Source organism: Neolamprologus brichardi, chromosome 5 (genome assembly GCF_056152115.1).
Source record: "Neolamprologus brichardi isolate AB-2024 chromosome 5, ASM5615211v1, whole genome shotgun sequence".
Taxonomy (NCBI): Eukaryota; Metazoa; Chordata; class Actinopteri; order Cichliformes; family Cichlidae; genus Neolamprologus; species Neolamprologus brichardi.
The window spans coordinates 17891265-17911551 of record NC_142108.1 but is presented as its reverse complement, the minus strand read 5'-3'; the positions used below and the strand labels follow the sequence as shown (position 1 = coordinate 17911551).

At 39.7% G+C, this 20287-nt stretch overlaps 1 protein-coding gene across 1 annotated transcript in view; it reads right to left on the bottom strand.

The window, feature by feature from the left end:
- Positions 1-20287, bottom strand: part of atg7 (ATG7 autophagy related 7 homolog (S. cerevisiae)) — a 60167-nt gene that overhangs the window by 22518 nt on the left and 17362 nt on the right. The window contains exons 15-18 of the mRNA XM_006783263.3: positions 19272-19387; positions 12898-12973; positions 9429-9509; positions 4611-4733 (exon numbers count right to left, since the gene is read on the bottom strand). Of these exons, the coding sequence (XP_006783326.2) occupies positions 4611-4733; positions 9429-9509; positions 12898-12973; positions 19272-19387 (396 nt within the window). The remainder of the gene's footprint in view (positions 1-4610; positions 4734-9428; positions 9510-12897; positions 12974-19271; positions 19388-20287) is intronic.

Below are 20287 nucleotides of genomic sequence, written 5' to 3'. Positions count from 1 at the left end.
TAATCATTCATGTGGTTATGAGATAAATAGGGACCAAGAGGGATAAAAGAGGCCTGAAACACATGACAACATAAAGGTGGTGTGATTGCTGGAGAGTCTATCTCAGAAAATGAGCCAAAATGTTGCTGTATGACTCAATTAGACCATATGAAAATAACTCATACACACGGGAGTGACAGTGGAGGTAACAGTTGCACAACACAAGGAAAACTAACCATGGCAATCTGCAGAGTAAAAAACAAAGGAGTATAGCACAACTACAGATCAGCTCAAATATTAAAATCAGGTCAAGTTTCATTTTCCTAGCCACGAACATGAACGGCCTTAAGAGGCATGCTGCATACAAATGTTTCAAATATAAGTAACTGATTTGCCAGACTTATAGTACATTTTCCACTCTGCCATGGTCCCATCACAGGCTGAAATCTCAGCAGGGCTGATCTCACAAAGAAGCCATTCAAAGTGACTTGTGCACGTTAACACCACACACATACACGCACAGGCACAGGCACAGCTTTCAGGCAGTCTAAACTTTTACCGAACTTGAACTCCCACAAAACCCTGCAGTGACCGCATAAAAAGTAGTTCTCAGGTTACAAACTCACCCAAAATAGGCCTTAAGTACATAGTAGTGATATCTAGTGACGTAGATTATAGTTTAGAATGGTTACACACACTGAACGGCTGTAATGAATTCAGTGTCATGCTTTAGGGAAAGGCGAGAACATTGAAAAGTATAACTTATAAATAACAGCTCTACTCATTTTGTTTCATTGTAATACTATGTTTTTTCATATATGACCAGTAATATTGTATTTCTCATCAGACCCTGCAGTTTAAAAGTCATACTTGTAAAATCTGTCAACAGTTTCTAAAAAAAAAAACCCACACCAGATGAGATAGTTAGTCATGAAAATAGCTATTCTTTACAATTCAGGGAAACCTTTTAAAAGCAGCGAGTCACTGAAAAGTCACTGAAAGTGATAATCTCCCCATGAGGACTCATAACTGTACCCAATTCCAATATGTACACATTAAAAAGAATCACATAAGAACCCTTTAAACCCCCTAATTTTGCAGTGAGAATCATCATTATTTCAAACCAGAACTTCTCAAAATATGGGGTCGAGCCCCAAAATGATCCACAAGCCTGTTTCTAGTGGGTTCCCGCATGAAATAAGTAATAATATGCTTTCAAAGTCAAGAAAAAAAACACTACTGTCTTTCCTGGAAATGACAGGAAAAAAAAAAGAAAAGCTTTAAGGGACGTCCTTAAAGCGCAGTAATTTTCAGAAAAAGTAATCTGTGTACAGGAAACAGACGCAAAGACTTCTGGCGCTAGTGGGCTGAGCAATCAAAACAATCTCTCCGTGTTCTGATTGAAGAGAAAGGGACCGATGCCAGACTCTTCAACACGCTTCATCGGGGAGAGGGGGTGGACAGAAGGGGGTGGGAACAAATGCAAGAGATGGAGAGAAGTGATAGGGATGAGGTGGAGACTGATAGAAGAAGAGGTGAGAAAGAGGGTAGAAGTTGGGGAGAGAGAGAAAAGAGGAGGAAGGCATTTTCTTCTTCACTTGTTGCTTCTCTCATTTCACCTTAAATTGTTTTCTTTGCGTCTCCAGTCCTCTTTTGACGTCCATTCTTTCTTCATCCTTGTCTTTTCTACGATCTCCACTGTCTCTTATCTCTTATGTTTCTCAGCATTTGAATCTGGCTCTCATGCTTTTCTTTCACCCCCTCCTCCTCATCGATGTGTTATTAGGGAGAAAGTACATGGGATTTTCCCACAGTTCAACAGGACCAATCCCAACCCCCACCACCCACACGCACTCGTTTTCTGTCTTTCCCTCGATTCCCTCTGTCTCATGTCAGAGGGGGAAAGTCTTGAAGAAAACCACCCATATTCCACCACAAAGTATTCTGGGTGTTTGCTGGAACTTTATGCCGCTCGTTGTTCCGTCAACATTGACTGTGTGCTTCTATGGCAACACAATAATTAGAGGAAGGTTATGGGACGAAAATATCTCTGCTTCAGGATTAAAACGGCATCTTTGCTTAATGATTTAGGTCCTGTTTGGTTTTGCTTTTAGAGAAATCCCAATGATGAAATTAAAATTTCCACAAGAGGATAAAACCATTCTGAAACTGTGTGAAAAAACATATTGGTATGAATTTCCCAGGGTTGTAAAACTTCCAGGACCAATCTAAGAGCTATGTAGCCATTAATCTCTGCCCCACTGTTTAGGTTTCAGTCATGGTTGGAGAAGGCAAAGCAAGAAGCTCAGAAATCTGTTTGGTCAGCCATGAAGCCGATATGAAACGAGCTGCCCAAACCATTTCAGCTGCAGTCTAGAGAGCCTGAAAAAAAGAGCCAACTGGACTTCTTTAAGTTTGTGAAGACGTTTCACCTCTCATCCAAGAGGCTTCTTTAGTTCTAAAAGCAAACGATAAAGAGCCACAGGTATTTGACCCCAAGTGGCAGCTGTCCCCTTAGACCTGGTCCAATTTTTGTCTAAGACACAAATTCTCAAACACAAGATGAAAAAAAATGTATGCTGTGTATACTCTGCAGTGAGGAGTGGTCGGACCTCTGCATAGGTAAAACTGAACAGCCATTTCACAAATGCACAGTACAACATATAAGAACCACCTCAACAACAGACTTAGCTGTACGTGTGCACCCAAGGGACAAACTACAGATGGTTTAAGAGTGGAGTAAAGGAGGCCATCTTTGTCCACTGTGAGTAACCGTCACTGAAGAAAAGTGACGGCTTACAACATGAGCTGTCAGCCACTTCCAGTGCAGTCTTGATTTCTCTTCCCAGGCAACCCCACTCGCACCTCGTCTCTGGTGACCTCAGTAAGTCACATGATAGGTTGAGGCAAGATCTCACAGGGGTTTCACCTTTAACCACCAGTGATGGTAATGACCCATGACTTCTTTCACCCCATGGCTCATGTCAGTCATCACATGACCCAAAGTCAATGAGCCTCAGGAATACATTCAAGGGGACAACCCCCATTAAGGGTTAAGTACCTCAGACCCCACCAGTTTGTTTTTAAAACTAAAGAAGTCTCTTCAATGGGAGCTGAAACATCTTCACAAATCTAACTAATGCTGTTACCTCAGTCCAGCAGTAACTAGTTTCCACAGGTGAAGGCTAGCGGCTGATTTAATGAATGGCCTCTTTACTATTAATGTCCAACACCATTGCAACAATCTAATCCAACAATCTGACCAATTAGTATATTTTGGGCTAGGGTTGTGCTAATGGTGATGTCAGGAATTGACAAGTGAAAGTCCGCCCATTTTTAGGTTATTTTCCATATCAAGTTAATCTTATTATTATGACATTAACATTAAACTGAATTTGTCTCAGTGTTGTTTTCATGTTGAATCTCCACATATAAAAGACGCTTATAACACAGATGTGTCTGGACGTGTACAGGCAGGCAAACAAGTTCATGCCGAGACTTCTGTCTTTTAAAATTAATGTGGAGCAGCGACACTGATCCAGCATAATGAAATGAGAAAAACAGGGGGATATTTCTAACTGGTGGACTGATTTTTTGTGACTCTGCATTTACAGAGAAGCTCATTTATCAATCGCCTTAACTTTTTTAAAAACACATTAATCACTTTTGTTGGTGTAGGGAGGTCAGCACAGATAAAAGAGATGGGTAAAATATTTCACTCAGAAAAAACAAAAAACAAAACAAAACTGGACCACATGGTTTAACTATCAGTCTGAGGTAAAGATGTAAAAACGTCATGCCATTTTAGCCTTTTCAGTGCTGTGTACAACTTTCCACTAACAACCTCCTGTTGGTGAGCAGCAGTGGTAGCAAAAAATCCCCCAAAAATAATAGATTTATGATCCTGCAATCATGTCTGTTTTGTAACTTTCCAGTTATGCAGAGAAAAGAATGACTGAAAATCAACCAATCAACAGATTTTTGCTTGCATGTGGTCCTGGAGCTAACTAACAGTCTGTGGTCTGTGCACATGGATAGGAAAGGGAACTGCTACAGCAAATTTCAATAAAATCAAAGAAGTTTTAAGAAGCACGGAGGAGAGGACTGATAATGACTGCAGTACAAAGCTTTTCATCACTCGTTTTAACGTCATTGCTGAGACAGTTTTATAAAAAAATAATAATAATAAATTTCTGCAGCATGGGCTAAGGTGAAGTACAAACCAGAGTGCAAACATCAAAAAACACCATATATTTTTGAGGCTACAACCTGCATCATCATAGCTCTTTGCAGCACTTACTCACTATTAATGCACTACCACGCAGAGCTCTTTACTCCCACTTTCAAACCAGACCCCAACATACTTCTATAACTGGACACTTCACCTGACAGTGGTGGCTAACATTATTTTAAAAAGACAAACAGAACAAACAAACAAAAACAAAACACAAAATTGGTGACAAGTGTGCTTAACTACTTTCAAAGAATACACAAACAGCTCTCATTCCAGCTATACAAACATCAGTTTCTTGTCATTATGGCTCAAGGACCAGGTTTGCCACACTTAGCACATTTTGTGATCATGTCTCCACCTATTTGTGTGGGTGGGTGTATGTGTGGACACAATCTACCTCTGCAGCCTGTGTCTCTTGGTGCAGCAGAGTCAGCCCCGTCAGGTCCTCCAGGAATGAATGGGAAGAATTAAAAACCTTGGACAGGAAGCTGAAACCTTCCCTCTCATAGTGGTCTAAGACCTAGATTAAAAAACAAAAGAAAACATAACAACAGTTAAAGGTTATTTAATCCAAAATGGAACTCTGGGTTATTACACCATTGTTTAGGTTCAGTTTACATGCGGAGAATTATGTGTGCTATGATACTACACTTCTGCTTTCACTGAAAGTATACAGAAACAGCTGATCAGCATAAACTGATCGTGAACTGGCTAAGTAACTGGGAAAAATACAAAATGACTTAAACACTTACAAGATAAAATCTCTAAATCTTCTCTTTCTGAAAATGTAGATGTCACCGTGTGTGCTGACTAAACAGATGAAGCCCTCTTTTAGTTTGCTCAGGTGCAAGACTTAAAACAGCAAAGGTCAGACTCACACAGGTGAAAAAAAGGTTCTACAACCTAAATGCACTGTTTGACCTTTACTGTGTTTTTTAGTAATATGTTACATGTTGCCAAAGGCGGTTATGAAATGTTTTCCTTCCCCACACATTACGCTTTTGGTGTCCTTATTAAATGTGCCTTGCACTGGACAAGTAAGCCATGCTAAAGAATCACAACATGAGAAAATGTATCCGCAAAAACATTATTACATAAAAGCAGATCATAATTTTTGCACGGAAGAAACACTTTTAAAAAAAAGGGACTTTTAAAACTCTGGCCCTCAGGCTTAACTTCTATAACACCACAATTCGGCACCTCTACAATCACTCTGCGGTGTTTACCTTAATCCCCTACAGTACAGACTTCAAATACCCACACCTTCTTTCCAAAAACCACACATCCACAGATCCTCTGCCCTCTGGACTACCCTGCTCGTCTTAGCAAAGCCTTTCATAGATGCCTACAGACCCTCCCCTGCAGGTGTAGAGTTACCTCAGCTTCAGACAGCAACACAATGTGTGCATCACTGTCTGTGTGTGTGAGTTCGCAGACTGGCGTCTAGTCTTGGAGCCAGACACACCGCACACAATACACACTGATGTGTCCCCTCATTCATCTTTTCAGCCTCTCTTTTCTTTCCTTCTTTCTCTTTTATTTCTTTGACTCTCCACTTCGATCCATGGGGTGTGTTATGTGAGACGCCAACGGCCATAACCCACTTTGTTGAAATGTAGCTTTTCGTGACACAGGAAGCAACCTAATGACCATGACGATCTTGTGATAAAGTTAATAAAGTCACTGCACAAACACAGTGCTAAGGACATCAAACACACACCTTTTGGAAAAACATGTCCACAAAGGCTCTCTGCGTTTACAGCATTTCCCATAAAAATGTAATTACATTGTTGTAAATACTATAATTGGACAAACAAAGAAATGAAAAGACTCCAAAAAAAAGAGAGAAAATTTTGAAGTGTTTCGCAGTGTTGATGGCTTTAATAGTGATCATGTGCTGCTGCTGGATAGCATCAATTAAGCAAAACTACAAATTCACCAACAAACAAACATCTGGATGAGATGGGTTGCTGCATATATGGACATAAACGCTGACATATGGATTCACACGTGCACTTGTAGCAAAGCTTCCTTCCACTCGGGGCCACATAAATGCATCTCCCAGCTTTATTGACAGTTGGCAGGCCTCCTTTTTGAAGCTGGATCCATACAGAAGGCATTAACTGGAAGCATCACACACTACACGTGTGCCTCTAGCAGTTTCTAAAGATATCAAACAGTGGGTGGTCTTGGTGACACAGAGGACTCCTTTACAACCAAGGACTCAAATTTGCTTGTAAACACTGAAGAATATGAGGGATCGGATGCTTTTCAAAGTACAGCTGCTTTAATGGTGGTTTAAGCTGGTTTCATTTTTAACTTAAGCACATAATTTACCAGGACTTTGTGTTTCCATAATGTGACACCTAATATATTCTGAATACTGTGAGTAAACAGTTCCTGTTGACTCACTTCCTCTGTTAACAAGAACGGCCATCACGCCTATGCAGACACATGCTTTAAAAACTCCATACTGACTCATTATTATAGGTTTGTGGGTGTAGTATTGGTGAAAAAGGACATTTCAGAGAAGGTACAGCTAGCAAAGAATGTGTAGCTAGAAGTTTTTTGAGTTTTTTTTCCTGGACACATCAGCATAATCATCCTTCTTACCATCTTACCTACTCACCAGAAGTGATGCCCTGCATCTTCATCCTCCTACCCATTATGAAGTTCAAGTTGAAGGGTTACTATTTTGGACTACTTCCACGCAAAATGCAGACACACGAGTGCGAGCGGTTTAAACAAGATTTCCACTGAGCGTTCCCAAAATAGAAGCCCTTCTGGCAGCTGTGCAGCTCCGTCTAAGGAGACTACCTTGAAGAGGAGATCAGGCAATCTAAAGGAGTATTTTTTTCTTTTTCCGCAGGGTGCACTTGTGGTAACTTATGATTGCATCCTATGTTTTATATCTGATTATTTTCTATTAATTTCTTTGGTTGGTGCTTTAAAAACTTAACCTCTTAAGCCCCAACGCCCCCTGATACGGGGGCAAAAGGCAGGAGATCAGTTAGGCTTGGGGCTTAAAAGGTTAATATCACACATCAGCAAAAGCAATGAAATGGAAATTCACCCCGACATAGCACAAAAAATACCTGCAGACACTCTCTGGCTGTCCACTCCTTATATTCTTTGCTTTTCATCTTTACAATCTGTGGTTTAAGGACGATTTACTCTGAATATAAAACAACACAAGCAAGTACAAGTTTAAAAGAGAGACCACCTTCACAGGGGAACACTGTGAGTTATGTTAGTGACCAGTTACAAATGTCGTCAGAACTTTACAACCCAAACAGAAAAAGTATATGTTTGCTATTAATAGTGGAAGCATATTTGGTGGTGTGTACAAGTAGCTGTAGTAAGAGGTATCTGGCACAGTTTTAGACAAAGCCACGTCAGCTGTGATTTACTCTTTGGCGTATAGTTTTATTGGCTTGTAGCCCCAGAGAGTTAGGAAATACACACACACACACACACACACACACACACACACACACACACACACACACACACACACACACACAGAGCGAAAAGCCCCAACTCTACAGGAACTGCTCCAGCCCAGACAGGGGCTGAATTGTTTTGTTTCCATAGTGACCTGGCAGCACACAGCTGACTGCGGCAGAAATACACACAGAAAGACCTGCACTCGCTGTCTCTCTCTCACACACACAAAAACCCACACATCCACACACTATTTAATACACCAATAGATGGACAAGAGGAACACACAAAGGGAGGAGAGATGTGGGGGAGGAAGAGAAGTAAGGCAGAGAAGGTAAGATGTACGAGAGGAAAGAAGGAGATGTAAAACAGGAGTAGACTGAAAAAAGAATAAAAGAAGAGACTGAAAGGATGATAAGCGAATGCAAAACAGATGGAAAAGATGTGTGAGTGGGATTAAACATATTCACCAGCTTCACTACATAACCTTTATCCCTGCCTCAGCAAAGGATCGTCTTTCCAAACTCATGTTGTTCATTGTTCCCAACTACACAGGCTTTACCCAATCCCTGTCAAACCATACGAAACCTCTGTGCAGACCGAATAATCTCATCAGTCACACAGGCAGAAACATGACACCTTAAGATGGGCTGGAACTGCAGACTTTTTTTCTTTTTTTTTTGTCAGAGCGTAGGTGGAAAAAAAACTTTTAGTGCACAAGCTAGCCAACTCCCTCCCCCTGCTGCCTCTTGGTTTCTCTCCCCGTCTTCACATGAAAGTGATAGATCTGGGGCTTTATGACCTCTTTATAGACACAAAGAGTGCATTGAGATCAGGGAAGAATGAAAGACTGAACCAGCCCTCCACTCATCACAACACCCTTGCTTTTAACGCTCTACTTCCTCTGCTTATAAACCCTCAATATTCTTCCCATTTAAAAAAAACAAACAAAAAAACACCAAACAAACAAACAAACAAACAAAAGCCACGAAATGACAAAAAACTTTCTCCTTCTTTAATTTGTACTTTTCTATCGCGACTCCCCTGGTTCCCAGTCTTACACCAGTGTAAAAACAATGAGTCACATTGCTACACACTTAGCCACACTGGCCAGTTGGATATCAACCTATTAGGAGAAAAAACAAAACAAAACACAAAGGGCAATTTCTCTTACCCCACTTGGCCTTAGTTAGGATATGTGAACCCTTCAACAACCCATCTATGCACATGCACACACATACACACAGACAAAAAAAGAGAGAGCAGCAGTGGGAGCTAATTGCACTCAACGACAGTTACTGACATCAATGAACAACTGCTGCCTGATTGTTACCATATGCTTTTACCAGCTTTTCTGTGTCTCTCTCTGTGTGGATTCAGTATTCCTCAAGGAACTGCATTTCAACACTGACTTCACAATGTGGAAATAGGAGAGATGGGAATCCCCCTCTTTCTGTTAAGGTTGCAATTTGTGTTTGGAAACAATGTTGTCACATAGTAACAGAATCTAATCTGATACTTCGATACTTTAAGCAGGGGATATATATAGACCTCACAGCCCATTGTTCATTTAGTGGTGCTAGTCTCACAACAGAATCCATTTTTTGGCATTTCCTTACCTGGATGATTGAGGGATGCATCAAGGCACATCTACATTGTATCTACTTTTTTTCTGGCAACGTGCAGTTCAACATTAAAACACAGTCTTGCTGCAAAACTGGATTCAGAAACACATAATTAGAACTATTCAGATACATTTGGTGCCACTTACAATGGGGGAGCAGGCAGTGCATTTGTCAAAGGCCAGGCTGGCAGGCAGGACATTATCGAACCTTGAAAGAAAGCCTCGAATCTGTGGAGGAGAATAAGACCCTTAAGAAAATATTCAGAAAAGCAGACATTCTAATTATGTGATCAAGGTTTGACAACAGAGGGGACAAGCTGACATTAACAAAAGATAAACAACAAGAAAAACAAGCAGCTTTTGGAAGTCGGTGTGTTCACCAGGAGACTTGCTAGGAAATGGCAAAGGTGATGTTTTTATTCCTTGAAAGCAGAAAGTAATGCTTCCACTGACAATCATGAAAATGCAAAACAAGAATATGTAATGAAAATTTGCCAGCAATTTCTGTATGCTGTTTAAACTGAAAGCAGAGAGCGCCCTCTGGTGTTATAAAGGCATGTTTCAATTTAGTTCATTTCATCATATTTAAGTGCTAAATGCCTTCACTCTTAATTAATCATATACATGCATGTTGCAGTATCACTTATCACATCACATTCTTGTAATTGCCTTCCTCATCCACCCCCAGCTTCCTGTTTTGTAATAAAAGCTTCAGCCAATAATGGATTTTTTTTTGTTGTTTTTTTGATGACGCACAAAACATGAGGAGCATGTAACAATTTCCTGGCTATAATTATCTGGTGGTGAGACTGACGAGCATATCAAACATTTGTGGCCAATTACTGCTGATGCCCAGTGACGGAGAAAAGGTGGAAATTCAAGGCTTTTGGTGTTTGAAGATCAAGAGCATCAGTGTTCGTCCTTATGTGCACCAAATTCATTTCTTAGGCTGTGTGTTAACCTGCAGTGACAGGTGACGCACCATGTCCACAGAGTAAGGTAAACTGTGGGGGGAGGGGGGGGGGGGGGCAGTGAGTCAGACCAGTGGATGAGCGTGGGCGAGTGAGGCAGTCGTGAACAGACTCTATAGCTTTCTGTAGAGAGCATAAACTGACCACATATGTGTGTCAAGTAATGTGCTCAGTCGACGTCAGGCACAGTTCAACACACGTTTGGATAACACATGAAGATTAACTGCTGTTTAAGCACGGCTCGTCAGACATGCCATTCAAGACTGTAAGACCACTAATTACTTCATGGAGTATTAAAGCATCCTGCTGCTGCTTTTGAGTTACATCAAAGCAATCAAGGTGCATCATTTCCACTGACAATCAGTGCTTTTAACTTGAAGGGATGATAATATATGTGCCACTTTGGATCCCAGTTCAAGTTGCTCAACATTCCTCCCACATTAAGGCCATGCTTAATTTGATCATTTTATCCATTATCTACGTTGCAATTTTGCTATTTTGGATTATTTTCTACCTTAGGCCCGGCTGTCCACCCCTTATATTCTTGTTTTTTGGGGACTTTAATTGAGGGACTGAAGATAAAAGGTCTTGCATGCCCTTTGAAGTAAATTTAAGAGTTTGTGAAACTGGACAATATAGCTAAATCCAGTTTAATTCTATATATATCAGAGTAAAGTGCTATTGTAGTAGTTGTTACTTATAGTAACCCTTAATGTTGATTATTTGATTTAGCTTGGGCTTAACACACAGAAGTATCAAAAACATGTTGAGAACATCTCTCAAACACAGCTCTATTCAAGGGCACAACATTGACAGTGCGGGTGAAAACGAGGGGAAGGCAATGGTATAGCTGCACTTCAGTTACAATGGAGATACAAGTGTGCAATTTTTGCAAATCACCAGAAGCTGTCACTGTGGCACCACAAAAAAAACCCCAAACAAACTGCAGAGTGCTGTACAGGCACAGAGTGCCGGGGGACTGAGCACCTCAGTCATTTATACATAAATGTGTGCGTCTCAAGCATATTATTTATTTTGCATTTTTCACTCCAATCATTTTTGCACCTTCTCTCTGTACATGAGCACACACATAAAATACCACATTTGAATGCCAATTTTTTTCGGGTTGTTTGGCTGCCAGCAGATGTGTCAAGCAAAAGGCAGTTTTCATGATGATGAATATTGATGGTGATACGTAAATAGAGGAGACGAAAAACCACCATTTAGCCAAGAGCACAGTTTGTCCTAGGTAATTTGCAAAATCAATAAAAATATTTACATTTAATATTTACATGAAAAAAAATGAATATATTAGTAAACAAAATCCAATTTGAATGTGTCATTAGGTCATTAGTCCAATCACGCTCAACACAATCCAAAAACCATTAAACAAAAAAAACCCACACAAAAAAAACTTGCAAATTGAGTTTTACTAATGACAAACCAAAGAAAAATAGCTACACAAAGGTGCACCATTGAGATAAGCACACGGCCCCTTTCTTTTTCCTTTCTTCTCCATAATAGCTGCTGCAACCAGCTCATTGATTATCACTATGAGCTATGACTTTGCCACAGCTTCCAGCTGAGCCTTGCCTGACCTCAAGTGCCGTGTTTCTTGAGCTATGAAAAAGAATTAATTTTGTTCTATTTGGCAGCACCAAATTCAAGTCTAGTTACTGCCTGTTATGACGATCCGTAGCACATTACTCTTGACTCATTTCTACAAAAGGACTGAAAGGCACTAATTCATAAAGCACAAAGACGTGCAAATCTGCAGCTAAAGTTTGCATATCAGAAAATCTCTTCCTGTCCCAGAAAATGGGCTTCTGGCGCTCGGAAAGACTAAGATCTCTTAATTATGATGGTTTCCAGGCATGATGAAGTCTCCTCATTAGGAACCTTGAGTCATGTTTGATCTTTCAGTTTGAACATATTTAATGACTATTAAAGTCACCAAAACGGGAAACCTTTGTGTATTGTTACAGAATAAAAAACATCAGATGTAAGAATGTTGCCTCTACATATGTATGTTTGTACTGATGTGGACAAAAACCCAGCAGAATATTAAAACCTGAAAAAAAAATCACCACTAATAGCAGCAAGGAAAGGTTGTGTGCAGGGCACTTAGTGAAATACTATAACAGCGGGGCTGCTGAATTACGCAACATTTCCATCATTTCTGCTTGTCCTTCTTTTCACAGAGTATGCATAACAACACAGCAAACTGTGCCCCTTTTCACTTGCTGAATCAAAACATAATCATTCCTTCATGGGGTGAATGCTGAGATACTCCTTTGCAATTATCTCTCTTCTGCACTTGGTTACCGTTGTTCTCTTCGCAGTCCCAAACTGGACTCTCAGTGAAATGCAGCTTTTTCAGAATGTTAAAGCAATACTTCAGCCTCCGCCTTCAGGATCTGCCACTTGTTCCCCTGAGTCACTGAGAGCTTTGTATGTAGGTGTCTGGAAAACTTTAATAGCCTGTAAATATGCTGACCCTGAATTCAACTTCAGCAATTGCAGTTTACTGTCTGTTAATTCTTTTTATTATTATTTTTTAACTCTTGCATGCATACTTTGGATTTTTAGCAACATTTTGCATGTTATTAATTTCAGATTTTTATATGAGTGCATCTATGTCTGACCTGATGTGGCACGAGACCGAGTGAGGTGGGAGGTTCATTCATTCTGTCATCGCTGCTGCTGGCCACTGCATAGCCTCTGAAGGAGAAGAAAAGGGACAGAAGTTTATATACCTACACACACGCTTGTGCAATTTTGGCAGTTTTTAAGAAATAAGTAATAAAAGAATAAATAAATTAATAAGATGAGGAATTAAAACCAGCAAACCTGCTTAAACAGCCTTCCACAGAAAATTATAATACACTGCATTCTGATGATTTTTTATAATACACAGCAAATCTAAATGTGCTGCTAAGAAACACTGATTTTGGTTTTCTATACTGAGAACTAATAGATCCTACTTCCTTAAATATTAAAAGGTTTTACATTTTTCATGTGATCTGAGAGCTCCTGCTCCCCAGTTAATTTAAATTCGGGTTAAAAGGTTCTACTCTGTGTGGATAACAATAAGTGAAATATCACATCTCGCGCTGAGCTGACAGTGGTTTTGCAAAGTCAGAAATCTCTGTCAAACTGCAGCAACATTAATCCTGAAGTGCCAATTTTCTAAAGCCAGTGGTTGCTATGGAGTAAGATTTCAAATGAGAGCTGGTGTAAGGGGCTTTTTTGGGATAAAGAGCTGGAAGAATTGGGGTTATACAGAAAGGCACAAACACAGCTACTAAGATAAAAACAAGGACACAGAGAGTAGCTGAAGCAAGACACAGAGAGATCTTGGTGTAAAGCAAGGAGCTACATAAACACAGAAGTTCTGGAAAAAGCACATGGAAATTCACCGTCTCCTTTACTTTCTAAGCTTTTTATCCAGGACCGAAAGAACGGCTTTGTAACAGCTTATAACATCTCAAAAACATTCTGAGAGAAAATGGCCGTCTTATCAGGCCCAGCAAGCAGCCACTTTAGTATGATTTTCACCAAAAAGGGCACACACAATTCCATTTTCACAAAGACACACCCGTGCACATGACTACACACTTAATAGGCATGGACACATCCCCATTGGCGTTAAGAAAAAAATACACATTCGAAGAGCACAGACTGCAAAGAGAACTTAAGGGCTGATTGAACCTCGGTGTTAGAGCTTTTGAAGCATGAAAATGAGAAAAAGCTCGGCGGGGGGGTGAGGTTTGTGCTACAACCAAATTACCAATGCTACCTGCAGCGCAGTGAGACCTCAGCTGCTGTGCTGCACCATCAAAAAGGTAACATCTCCCTTAGCTTTAAGCCTGGAGTGAAGCACTGATGAGAGTACTTCAGACAGATACTGGTAATCAGGGCCGTTCACTAAGGGAGGAGAGTGCTAGCCCTCTAGTGTTTGCAAGGATGTTTTATTAAACCCAGATTGGAATGTGGACTGTGTGTGTAAAAGAAGAGGGCAGTATGACATAAAAACTTTTTTTCTACTATGATTCTGAGTATGATTTTTTTCTAAAACCATGCTGAGAAGCATATATTGTATACCAGAAACACAAAAACCAGAGGTGTGACGCAAGAGTCAAGCAGACTGTGCTGAGAATAAACTCAAGTGTTCATCGGGGAATATCCACTGACACCGGTAAGAGACAAGAATACCTGCTGTCAACCTCTCACACTATTCAGTCTTTACAAATGATTTGCCGTACGTCCTGGATAAATCTTATCTTGTAATGTATGCTGATGATTCCACCATGTTTTATTCAGCCAGCAGCTACTCTGAATTGACCAGCGTATTACAACTAGATTTGCTGAACATGTTTGACTGGATAAGTAAAAACAACATGATTTTAAACGTGTCTAAATCCAAATCCATGTTAATAGGAAGTAGAGTACGCTTAGTCAACAGCCCACAACTAAATCTTTCCATAGCTGGATCGGTATTAGAATAGGTCACCCAGATTAAATTACTTGGTGTTACCATAAACCACCACCTTTCATGGTCTCAGCACATCAACTCTGTTATTAAGAAAATGGGACAGGGCATAGCTATAGCTAGGAAATGCTCTTTTTATATTACTTCTTCAATTATGAAAGATGTCATTAATGCACTAGTATTATCTCATCTAGAGTACTGCTCAATCATTTGGTCAGCAGCTAATAAGACAGATCTGAACAGACTTCAGTTAGTCCAAAATAGGGCAGCCAGATTAGTGTTAAGGTGTTCATATTATACAAGTATTGATAAAATGCACGATAAACTTTCTTGGCTTTCTGTACAAGCTAAATTATACTATGGCTTACTTGTATTTTTAAAGAAAGCAATACTGGTAAACACACCACACTTTTTTTATGCTCAGTTGCAGTATCCAGATGAAATACATAATCATGCTACACGATTCTCAACTAACCACAATTTAGTAACTCCTCGAGTTAAAAGTAACTTTTTGAAAAACTCTGTTATATTTAGAGCATCTTTTCAGTAGAATAAGTTGCCTTATGCAATTAGAGAATTGGCTTCTATTCATAATTTTAAAAATCACCTAAAAGCCTATTTAAGCAGTTTTCAATTTATTGTAAAAATTGTAAGAGGGTAATGTCACTTGTAATGGAAATTGTGTATTTTGTTTGAGTGTTTTTTTTTGTTGTTTTTTTTGTTGTTTGTTTGTTTTTAATAATTTTTAATATTTACATGTTTACATTTTCAGAATTGTAAAACCTTATTGTGGATGTAAGAGCCAAATTATGTGGACATTTTGCATCCAACTCATTGTGTAACATTTTATTTGGTGGTATTTGATGGTTTGGGCCCCAGGAAGACTAGCAACCACTGTTGTGGAAGCTAATGGGGTTCCTTATAAATAAACAAAATAAACACTTTGCCCAACACTTCAACCTATGAATGTATGGCTAGACCATACATTTTAATACATAAAAGATGAACGTTGCGTACAGGTCTAAAATGTCACAGCAAGGGTCAACCTTCAGTGTCAAAAAATAAAGCCAGTTTGACATTTAGCTAAAAACTGCAGATCGTCTAAAGACTACGTGAGGCTGCTCCAAAAGTGACTCGTGTTAAAATATCGATCTAATGGCTTTAAAAGCAGTCAAACCTTGATGCATACCTCAGTATTCACACTGTTTTTTCCCTTCTAACACATATAATTTTTTCAAGTGTAAAATGTATCTAAGTGTAATCAGAATTTGTACAATTTAACTAAAAATGTCACCACCAGGTGACAGTGTTTTACCAGAAAGTGTAAGTGTAGTTACCCTTATAGATGAAAGCAAGTAAATGCAGGTTTGGGGCTTTGACAGTGCAGCGCATTAGCGCTGATGCCTCACAGCAAGAAGGTTCTGGGTTCAAACTTCTTGGTTGGCTAACGCTTTTCTATGGAGTTGGTATGTTCTCTCATGTTATGTTAAATGGCGATGCTAGATTGGCTCCCAGTGTGGATGTGAGAGCAAAGAGTTTTCTGTTTTTCCATTAGTCTTAGACTGGGCTGTACCTTGCCTCTTACCCTATGGCTGCTGGGATAGGCTCGATCAAAGTGGTCTAAGATCCCCCAGCTAACAGTTTGTTAATTAGCCATAGCCATGTCCTGCTGAGCTTAAATGAGCTGCTTTTTTTTATCTTTAAACAGACATACAGATGACAGCAAAGGATTTTTAACACAGTTTTTACAAACATACTAGTTTTATTTTGGATGCTGGCATTTACTTTGCACACAAATACAAAATTATTTTACAAAAACTACCCCTCCCCACCAATGCTAATAATGAGTTATATGTTGTTTTTGCTGGACAACAGCCTGCAGTTGTTTCTTGTAGGGAGCTGGTGAGAAGCTTTGTGGAGTGGTCTGGCAGAAATAACCTGCTTCTGAAGGTCAAGACAAAGAGATGGTGGTTGACCTTCAGAGGAAAGAAAATCTGTGACACGGCCCATTAACAACATGGGCAGCTACGGATACATCTAAGTCCACCTGAATAGAACAGACTGAACTGGAAGATCAAAAGTGTTGCTGCGTAGCAGAAGGTGACGAGCAGACTCCTCTTTCTGATGAAGTCCAGATACTTTAACATGTTCGGCAAGATTTGGAGTTCTACCAGTTTGTGGCAATTCCCCTATTTATTTTGCTGTTCCCTCCTGGGGGTCATTGTCAGTGCCAGAGATGCCAACTGATTCACAAGGCCAGAAGCATCATTGGCCAAAACTTGTAGGTCTCTGAGTCAATGAGGGACAGAAGGTCACTGAACAAACATGCTCTCCATCATGGACATCCCATCTCACCTGCTCAACTCCACACCTCTGAGGAAAATTGCATTATAGATATTACCTGTGTTATATCTTCTTTATTAATGTATTATTAACATTAATGTGTATTAATGTTCTTACTCTTCCTTAAAAAAAACGGATAAGTGCCTATGTGCCCACGTCACTTTTACTATAACTATGTTGTTTAGTTATTGTAGACTGTACCATTTTTATTCTTTTCATTCTTTCCTGCTGCCATAACACAATAATTTCCCGTGTGGGATCAATAAAGTGTCTACGTATCTATATGCCTATCTACCTGTCTGTCAGTCTTGAGTCAATCCACAGATTTTCAGGGGAATCCAAGTCAGGGCTTTGTGCAGGCCAGTCAGTACCATTGACATTGTTCTTCACCAGATGGGATGTATGGTTGTTGTCTTATTGGAAGACAGCTATCCAGTTTTGACGCTCACTGCTTGAGGTTTTCTTTTAAAATCGTTTTTCTTCTTGACGAGATTCCCAGTTCCAGTCACACTCAAGGATCCTCAAAACATAATACTCCCACCACCATGTTTCACTGTGGGTTGATGTTCTTACACCTCTCCTTCTTTCTCCAAACATAAGCAGTGTCTCTGTAGCCAAATAGCTCTGGTTTTCAGTTTCTAGTTGTCTAGCTTTATGTGATTAAATGATGCACAATCTTCAGGTTGTGTTAAGTGTACTTGAGTCTGGCTTGAAGGTGTGTCCACGCAGAAATTGAGTTTTTCCTCAGTCTACAGCCTTGCAGTGCATTTCTCTGCAGGGTTTTAGTGATCTTCTTCTATGAATGAGTGAACTCTTTCACTTCCTACCTTTGCCAGGCTTGCTCTGTACTGTGTCGCTCTCTTTGAAATTCTTGATGATACTTCTCATTCCAGCTTTCGACAATTATAAACCTTGTGATAACTTTGTATATCCATGTCCTGCTTTGAGAGCATCAACGATGATCTAAACTGATTTTCTTTTGTTTCTGTCCTGAAGCCTTCTCAAGTGAATAAATGGGAAAATATCCTTTAGTTTTAACTCGATTTTACATCCGTTGAGCTTTACAAAGTTAAAGGACATCATTGCACAGGACTGGTTTGTGCTATTGCTCTACAAAAGGGTCGTTTTTCAGGGGGGTAACAATACTGAGCCTGGTATGTTTTTGTCAAAACAATTATGTTATTGTGTGAAAATTTAAGTATTTTATGATTTCTAAAGAAAACGAATATGTTTAGAAATGCTATCTTGAAGATCCCTGATTCTGTTAAATAAAAAAAAGCACATGGGCAAATTTGGACAACAACTTAAAATGTCATCAGGGGGCTAATAATTTTGTGTACATCTGTAATCAAGAATTAATGTAAAGCTACTGTTAGACTAGCATCTTTCTAGCCCACTTTTTCTTTCAGTTGCTCTCTTCAGCGGTTGCCACAGCAGATTAGCTGGCTCCATCTCACCCTAACCTTTTCAAACTCTTCTGTCAAATGAAGCATTTTAGATGTTCTTTCTCACTATAACCATAAGTGTTCTCTTCTTCTTTTCCTCTTGCCAGGCAGCCCAATCATCAACATCTTTTTACCCAGTATATCCACTCCCCTCTCTGTCTGCACATGTTACTCTCAACCTTGCCTCTCTTACTTTATCTCCAAACCATCCAACTGTAGCTCTCTCTCTGTAATATACTCAGTCCTTATCCTGTCCACCCTGGTCTCTCCCAGTAAATATTTGAGTATTTGAAACTCTGTGACATCAGGCTCCACTTCCTTCTTAGCCTACAGTTACTATTCATTACACATAACCACAGTCAAAAATAAGTAAATATATACATAAACAAATTAAACAATAATGAAGGACACATGTTGCAAAGGAGACATGACTGTTTAGCAGTCGATGAGAAGATGACTGTACTTCTAACAGTGAAGGGTAAATAACAGTCCTATTAAGCATAAAATAGGTTGTACAGTTGGGGCATGGCTCGCTTTTACCTACTGTTCATCAATCTGATCGCGCTCATGTTCACTGATTCCAGTGATCAAAACAGTAATCTACTTCTAAATAAACCCATGAGTGATATACTTGTGTAGATTTTGATGCATTTAGTCGCTGGGACAAGGGCCAGTAGTTACAGCCTTAATACAACTTCAATTTCTTATTAGTAGCAAACATACATTTTGTCATCCTTACCCTTCACTGTGCTGTAGAATGGAGACCATCATCTCAACAGCCAACGCTCCGGCAATCATGGCAAGGCCTGGTCTGCTGACTGTGCACTGCTGATCCAGAGTCCGATCTCGGGTTGACTATTTTAGCAAAACAAAACACAGCAAAAATAGTAAGAAGATCAATATAGAGAATCATGTCCTGGAACTCCAGAAAGCCAAAGGTCAATCCAGTAAACCGGAGAGGACTTTCTCCAGAATAAGTAGAGAAACGAGAGGTGAGAAACATTGGCACTGGACAAGTTGTTGATCACAAACTGTTTATGACACACTGATGACTAGCGGATACTTCCAGTTGAGCAGGGTTTTAGTAATGCCATAGTATTTTCATAAATGGACCATTAGTGTCAGTGGCTGCAAACCTCTTGGCCAGTGTCAGCTGGAACAGGCTCCAGCTCACATGTAAAAGGGTAAGAGGGTATTGCTAATGGATGGATGAACGGATCATTAGTGTTTGTGCCAAACCTGCAAATATTCATTTTGGGGATATTACGCTGTGGACCACACATGCTTACCAGGAGAATGGCTACAAAATCTGACATGTAACCCTTTAGAGTCAAAGGTATTTCAGTTTTACTTTCTGGTCATGTTTTATTTTTGCAGCAGTACATTCTCACACTGAATATGTCCCATATGTTTAGACAATCTGTATCATTTTGCTTCAGGCCTGTCTCACTTAAACATTTATAACAATATGCAAAACTCTATATTTATTCATTCACTGAACTCAACCTTAGATCAACATTTAGAATATACTGATAGCAGGCTCTGCCTCAAGTTCAAATCTTAGTATTACTTTAATGTTTCACAGAGAGACCGACACATATGGCATTTACAGTAGAAGTCAGAGCCCATTGCAGCAAGTTTCCGACAAATGCCACAGCCTTTAATAGCCTATGAAGAATCTTCGTGCATTACTCCGAAAAGGTCAAGAGAAGGAGAAAATCCAAAATCCCCAAAACAAAGAACATCCAGAGACAC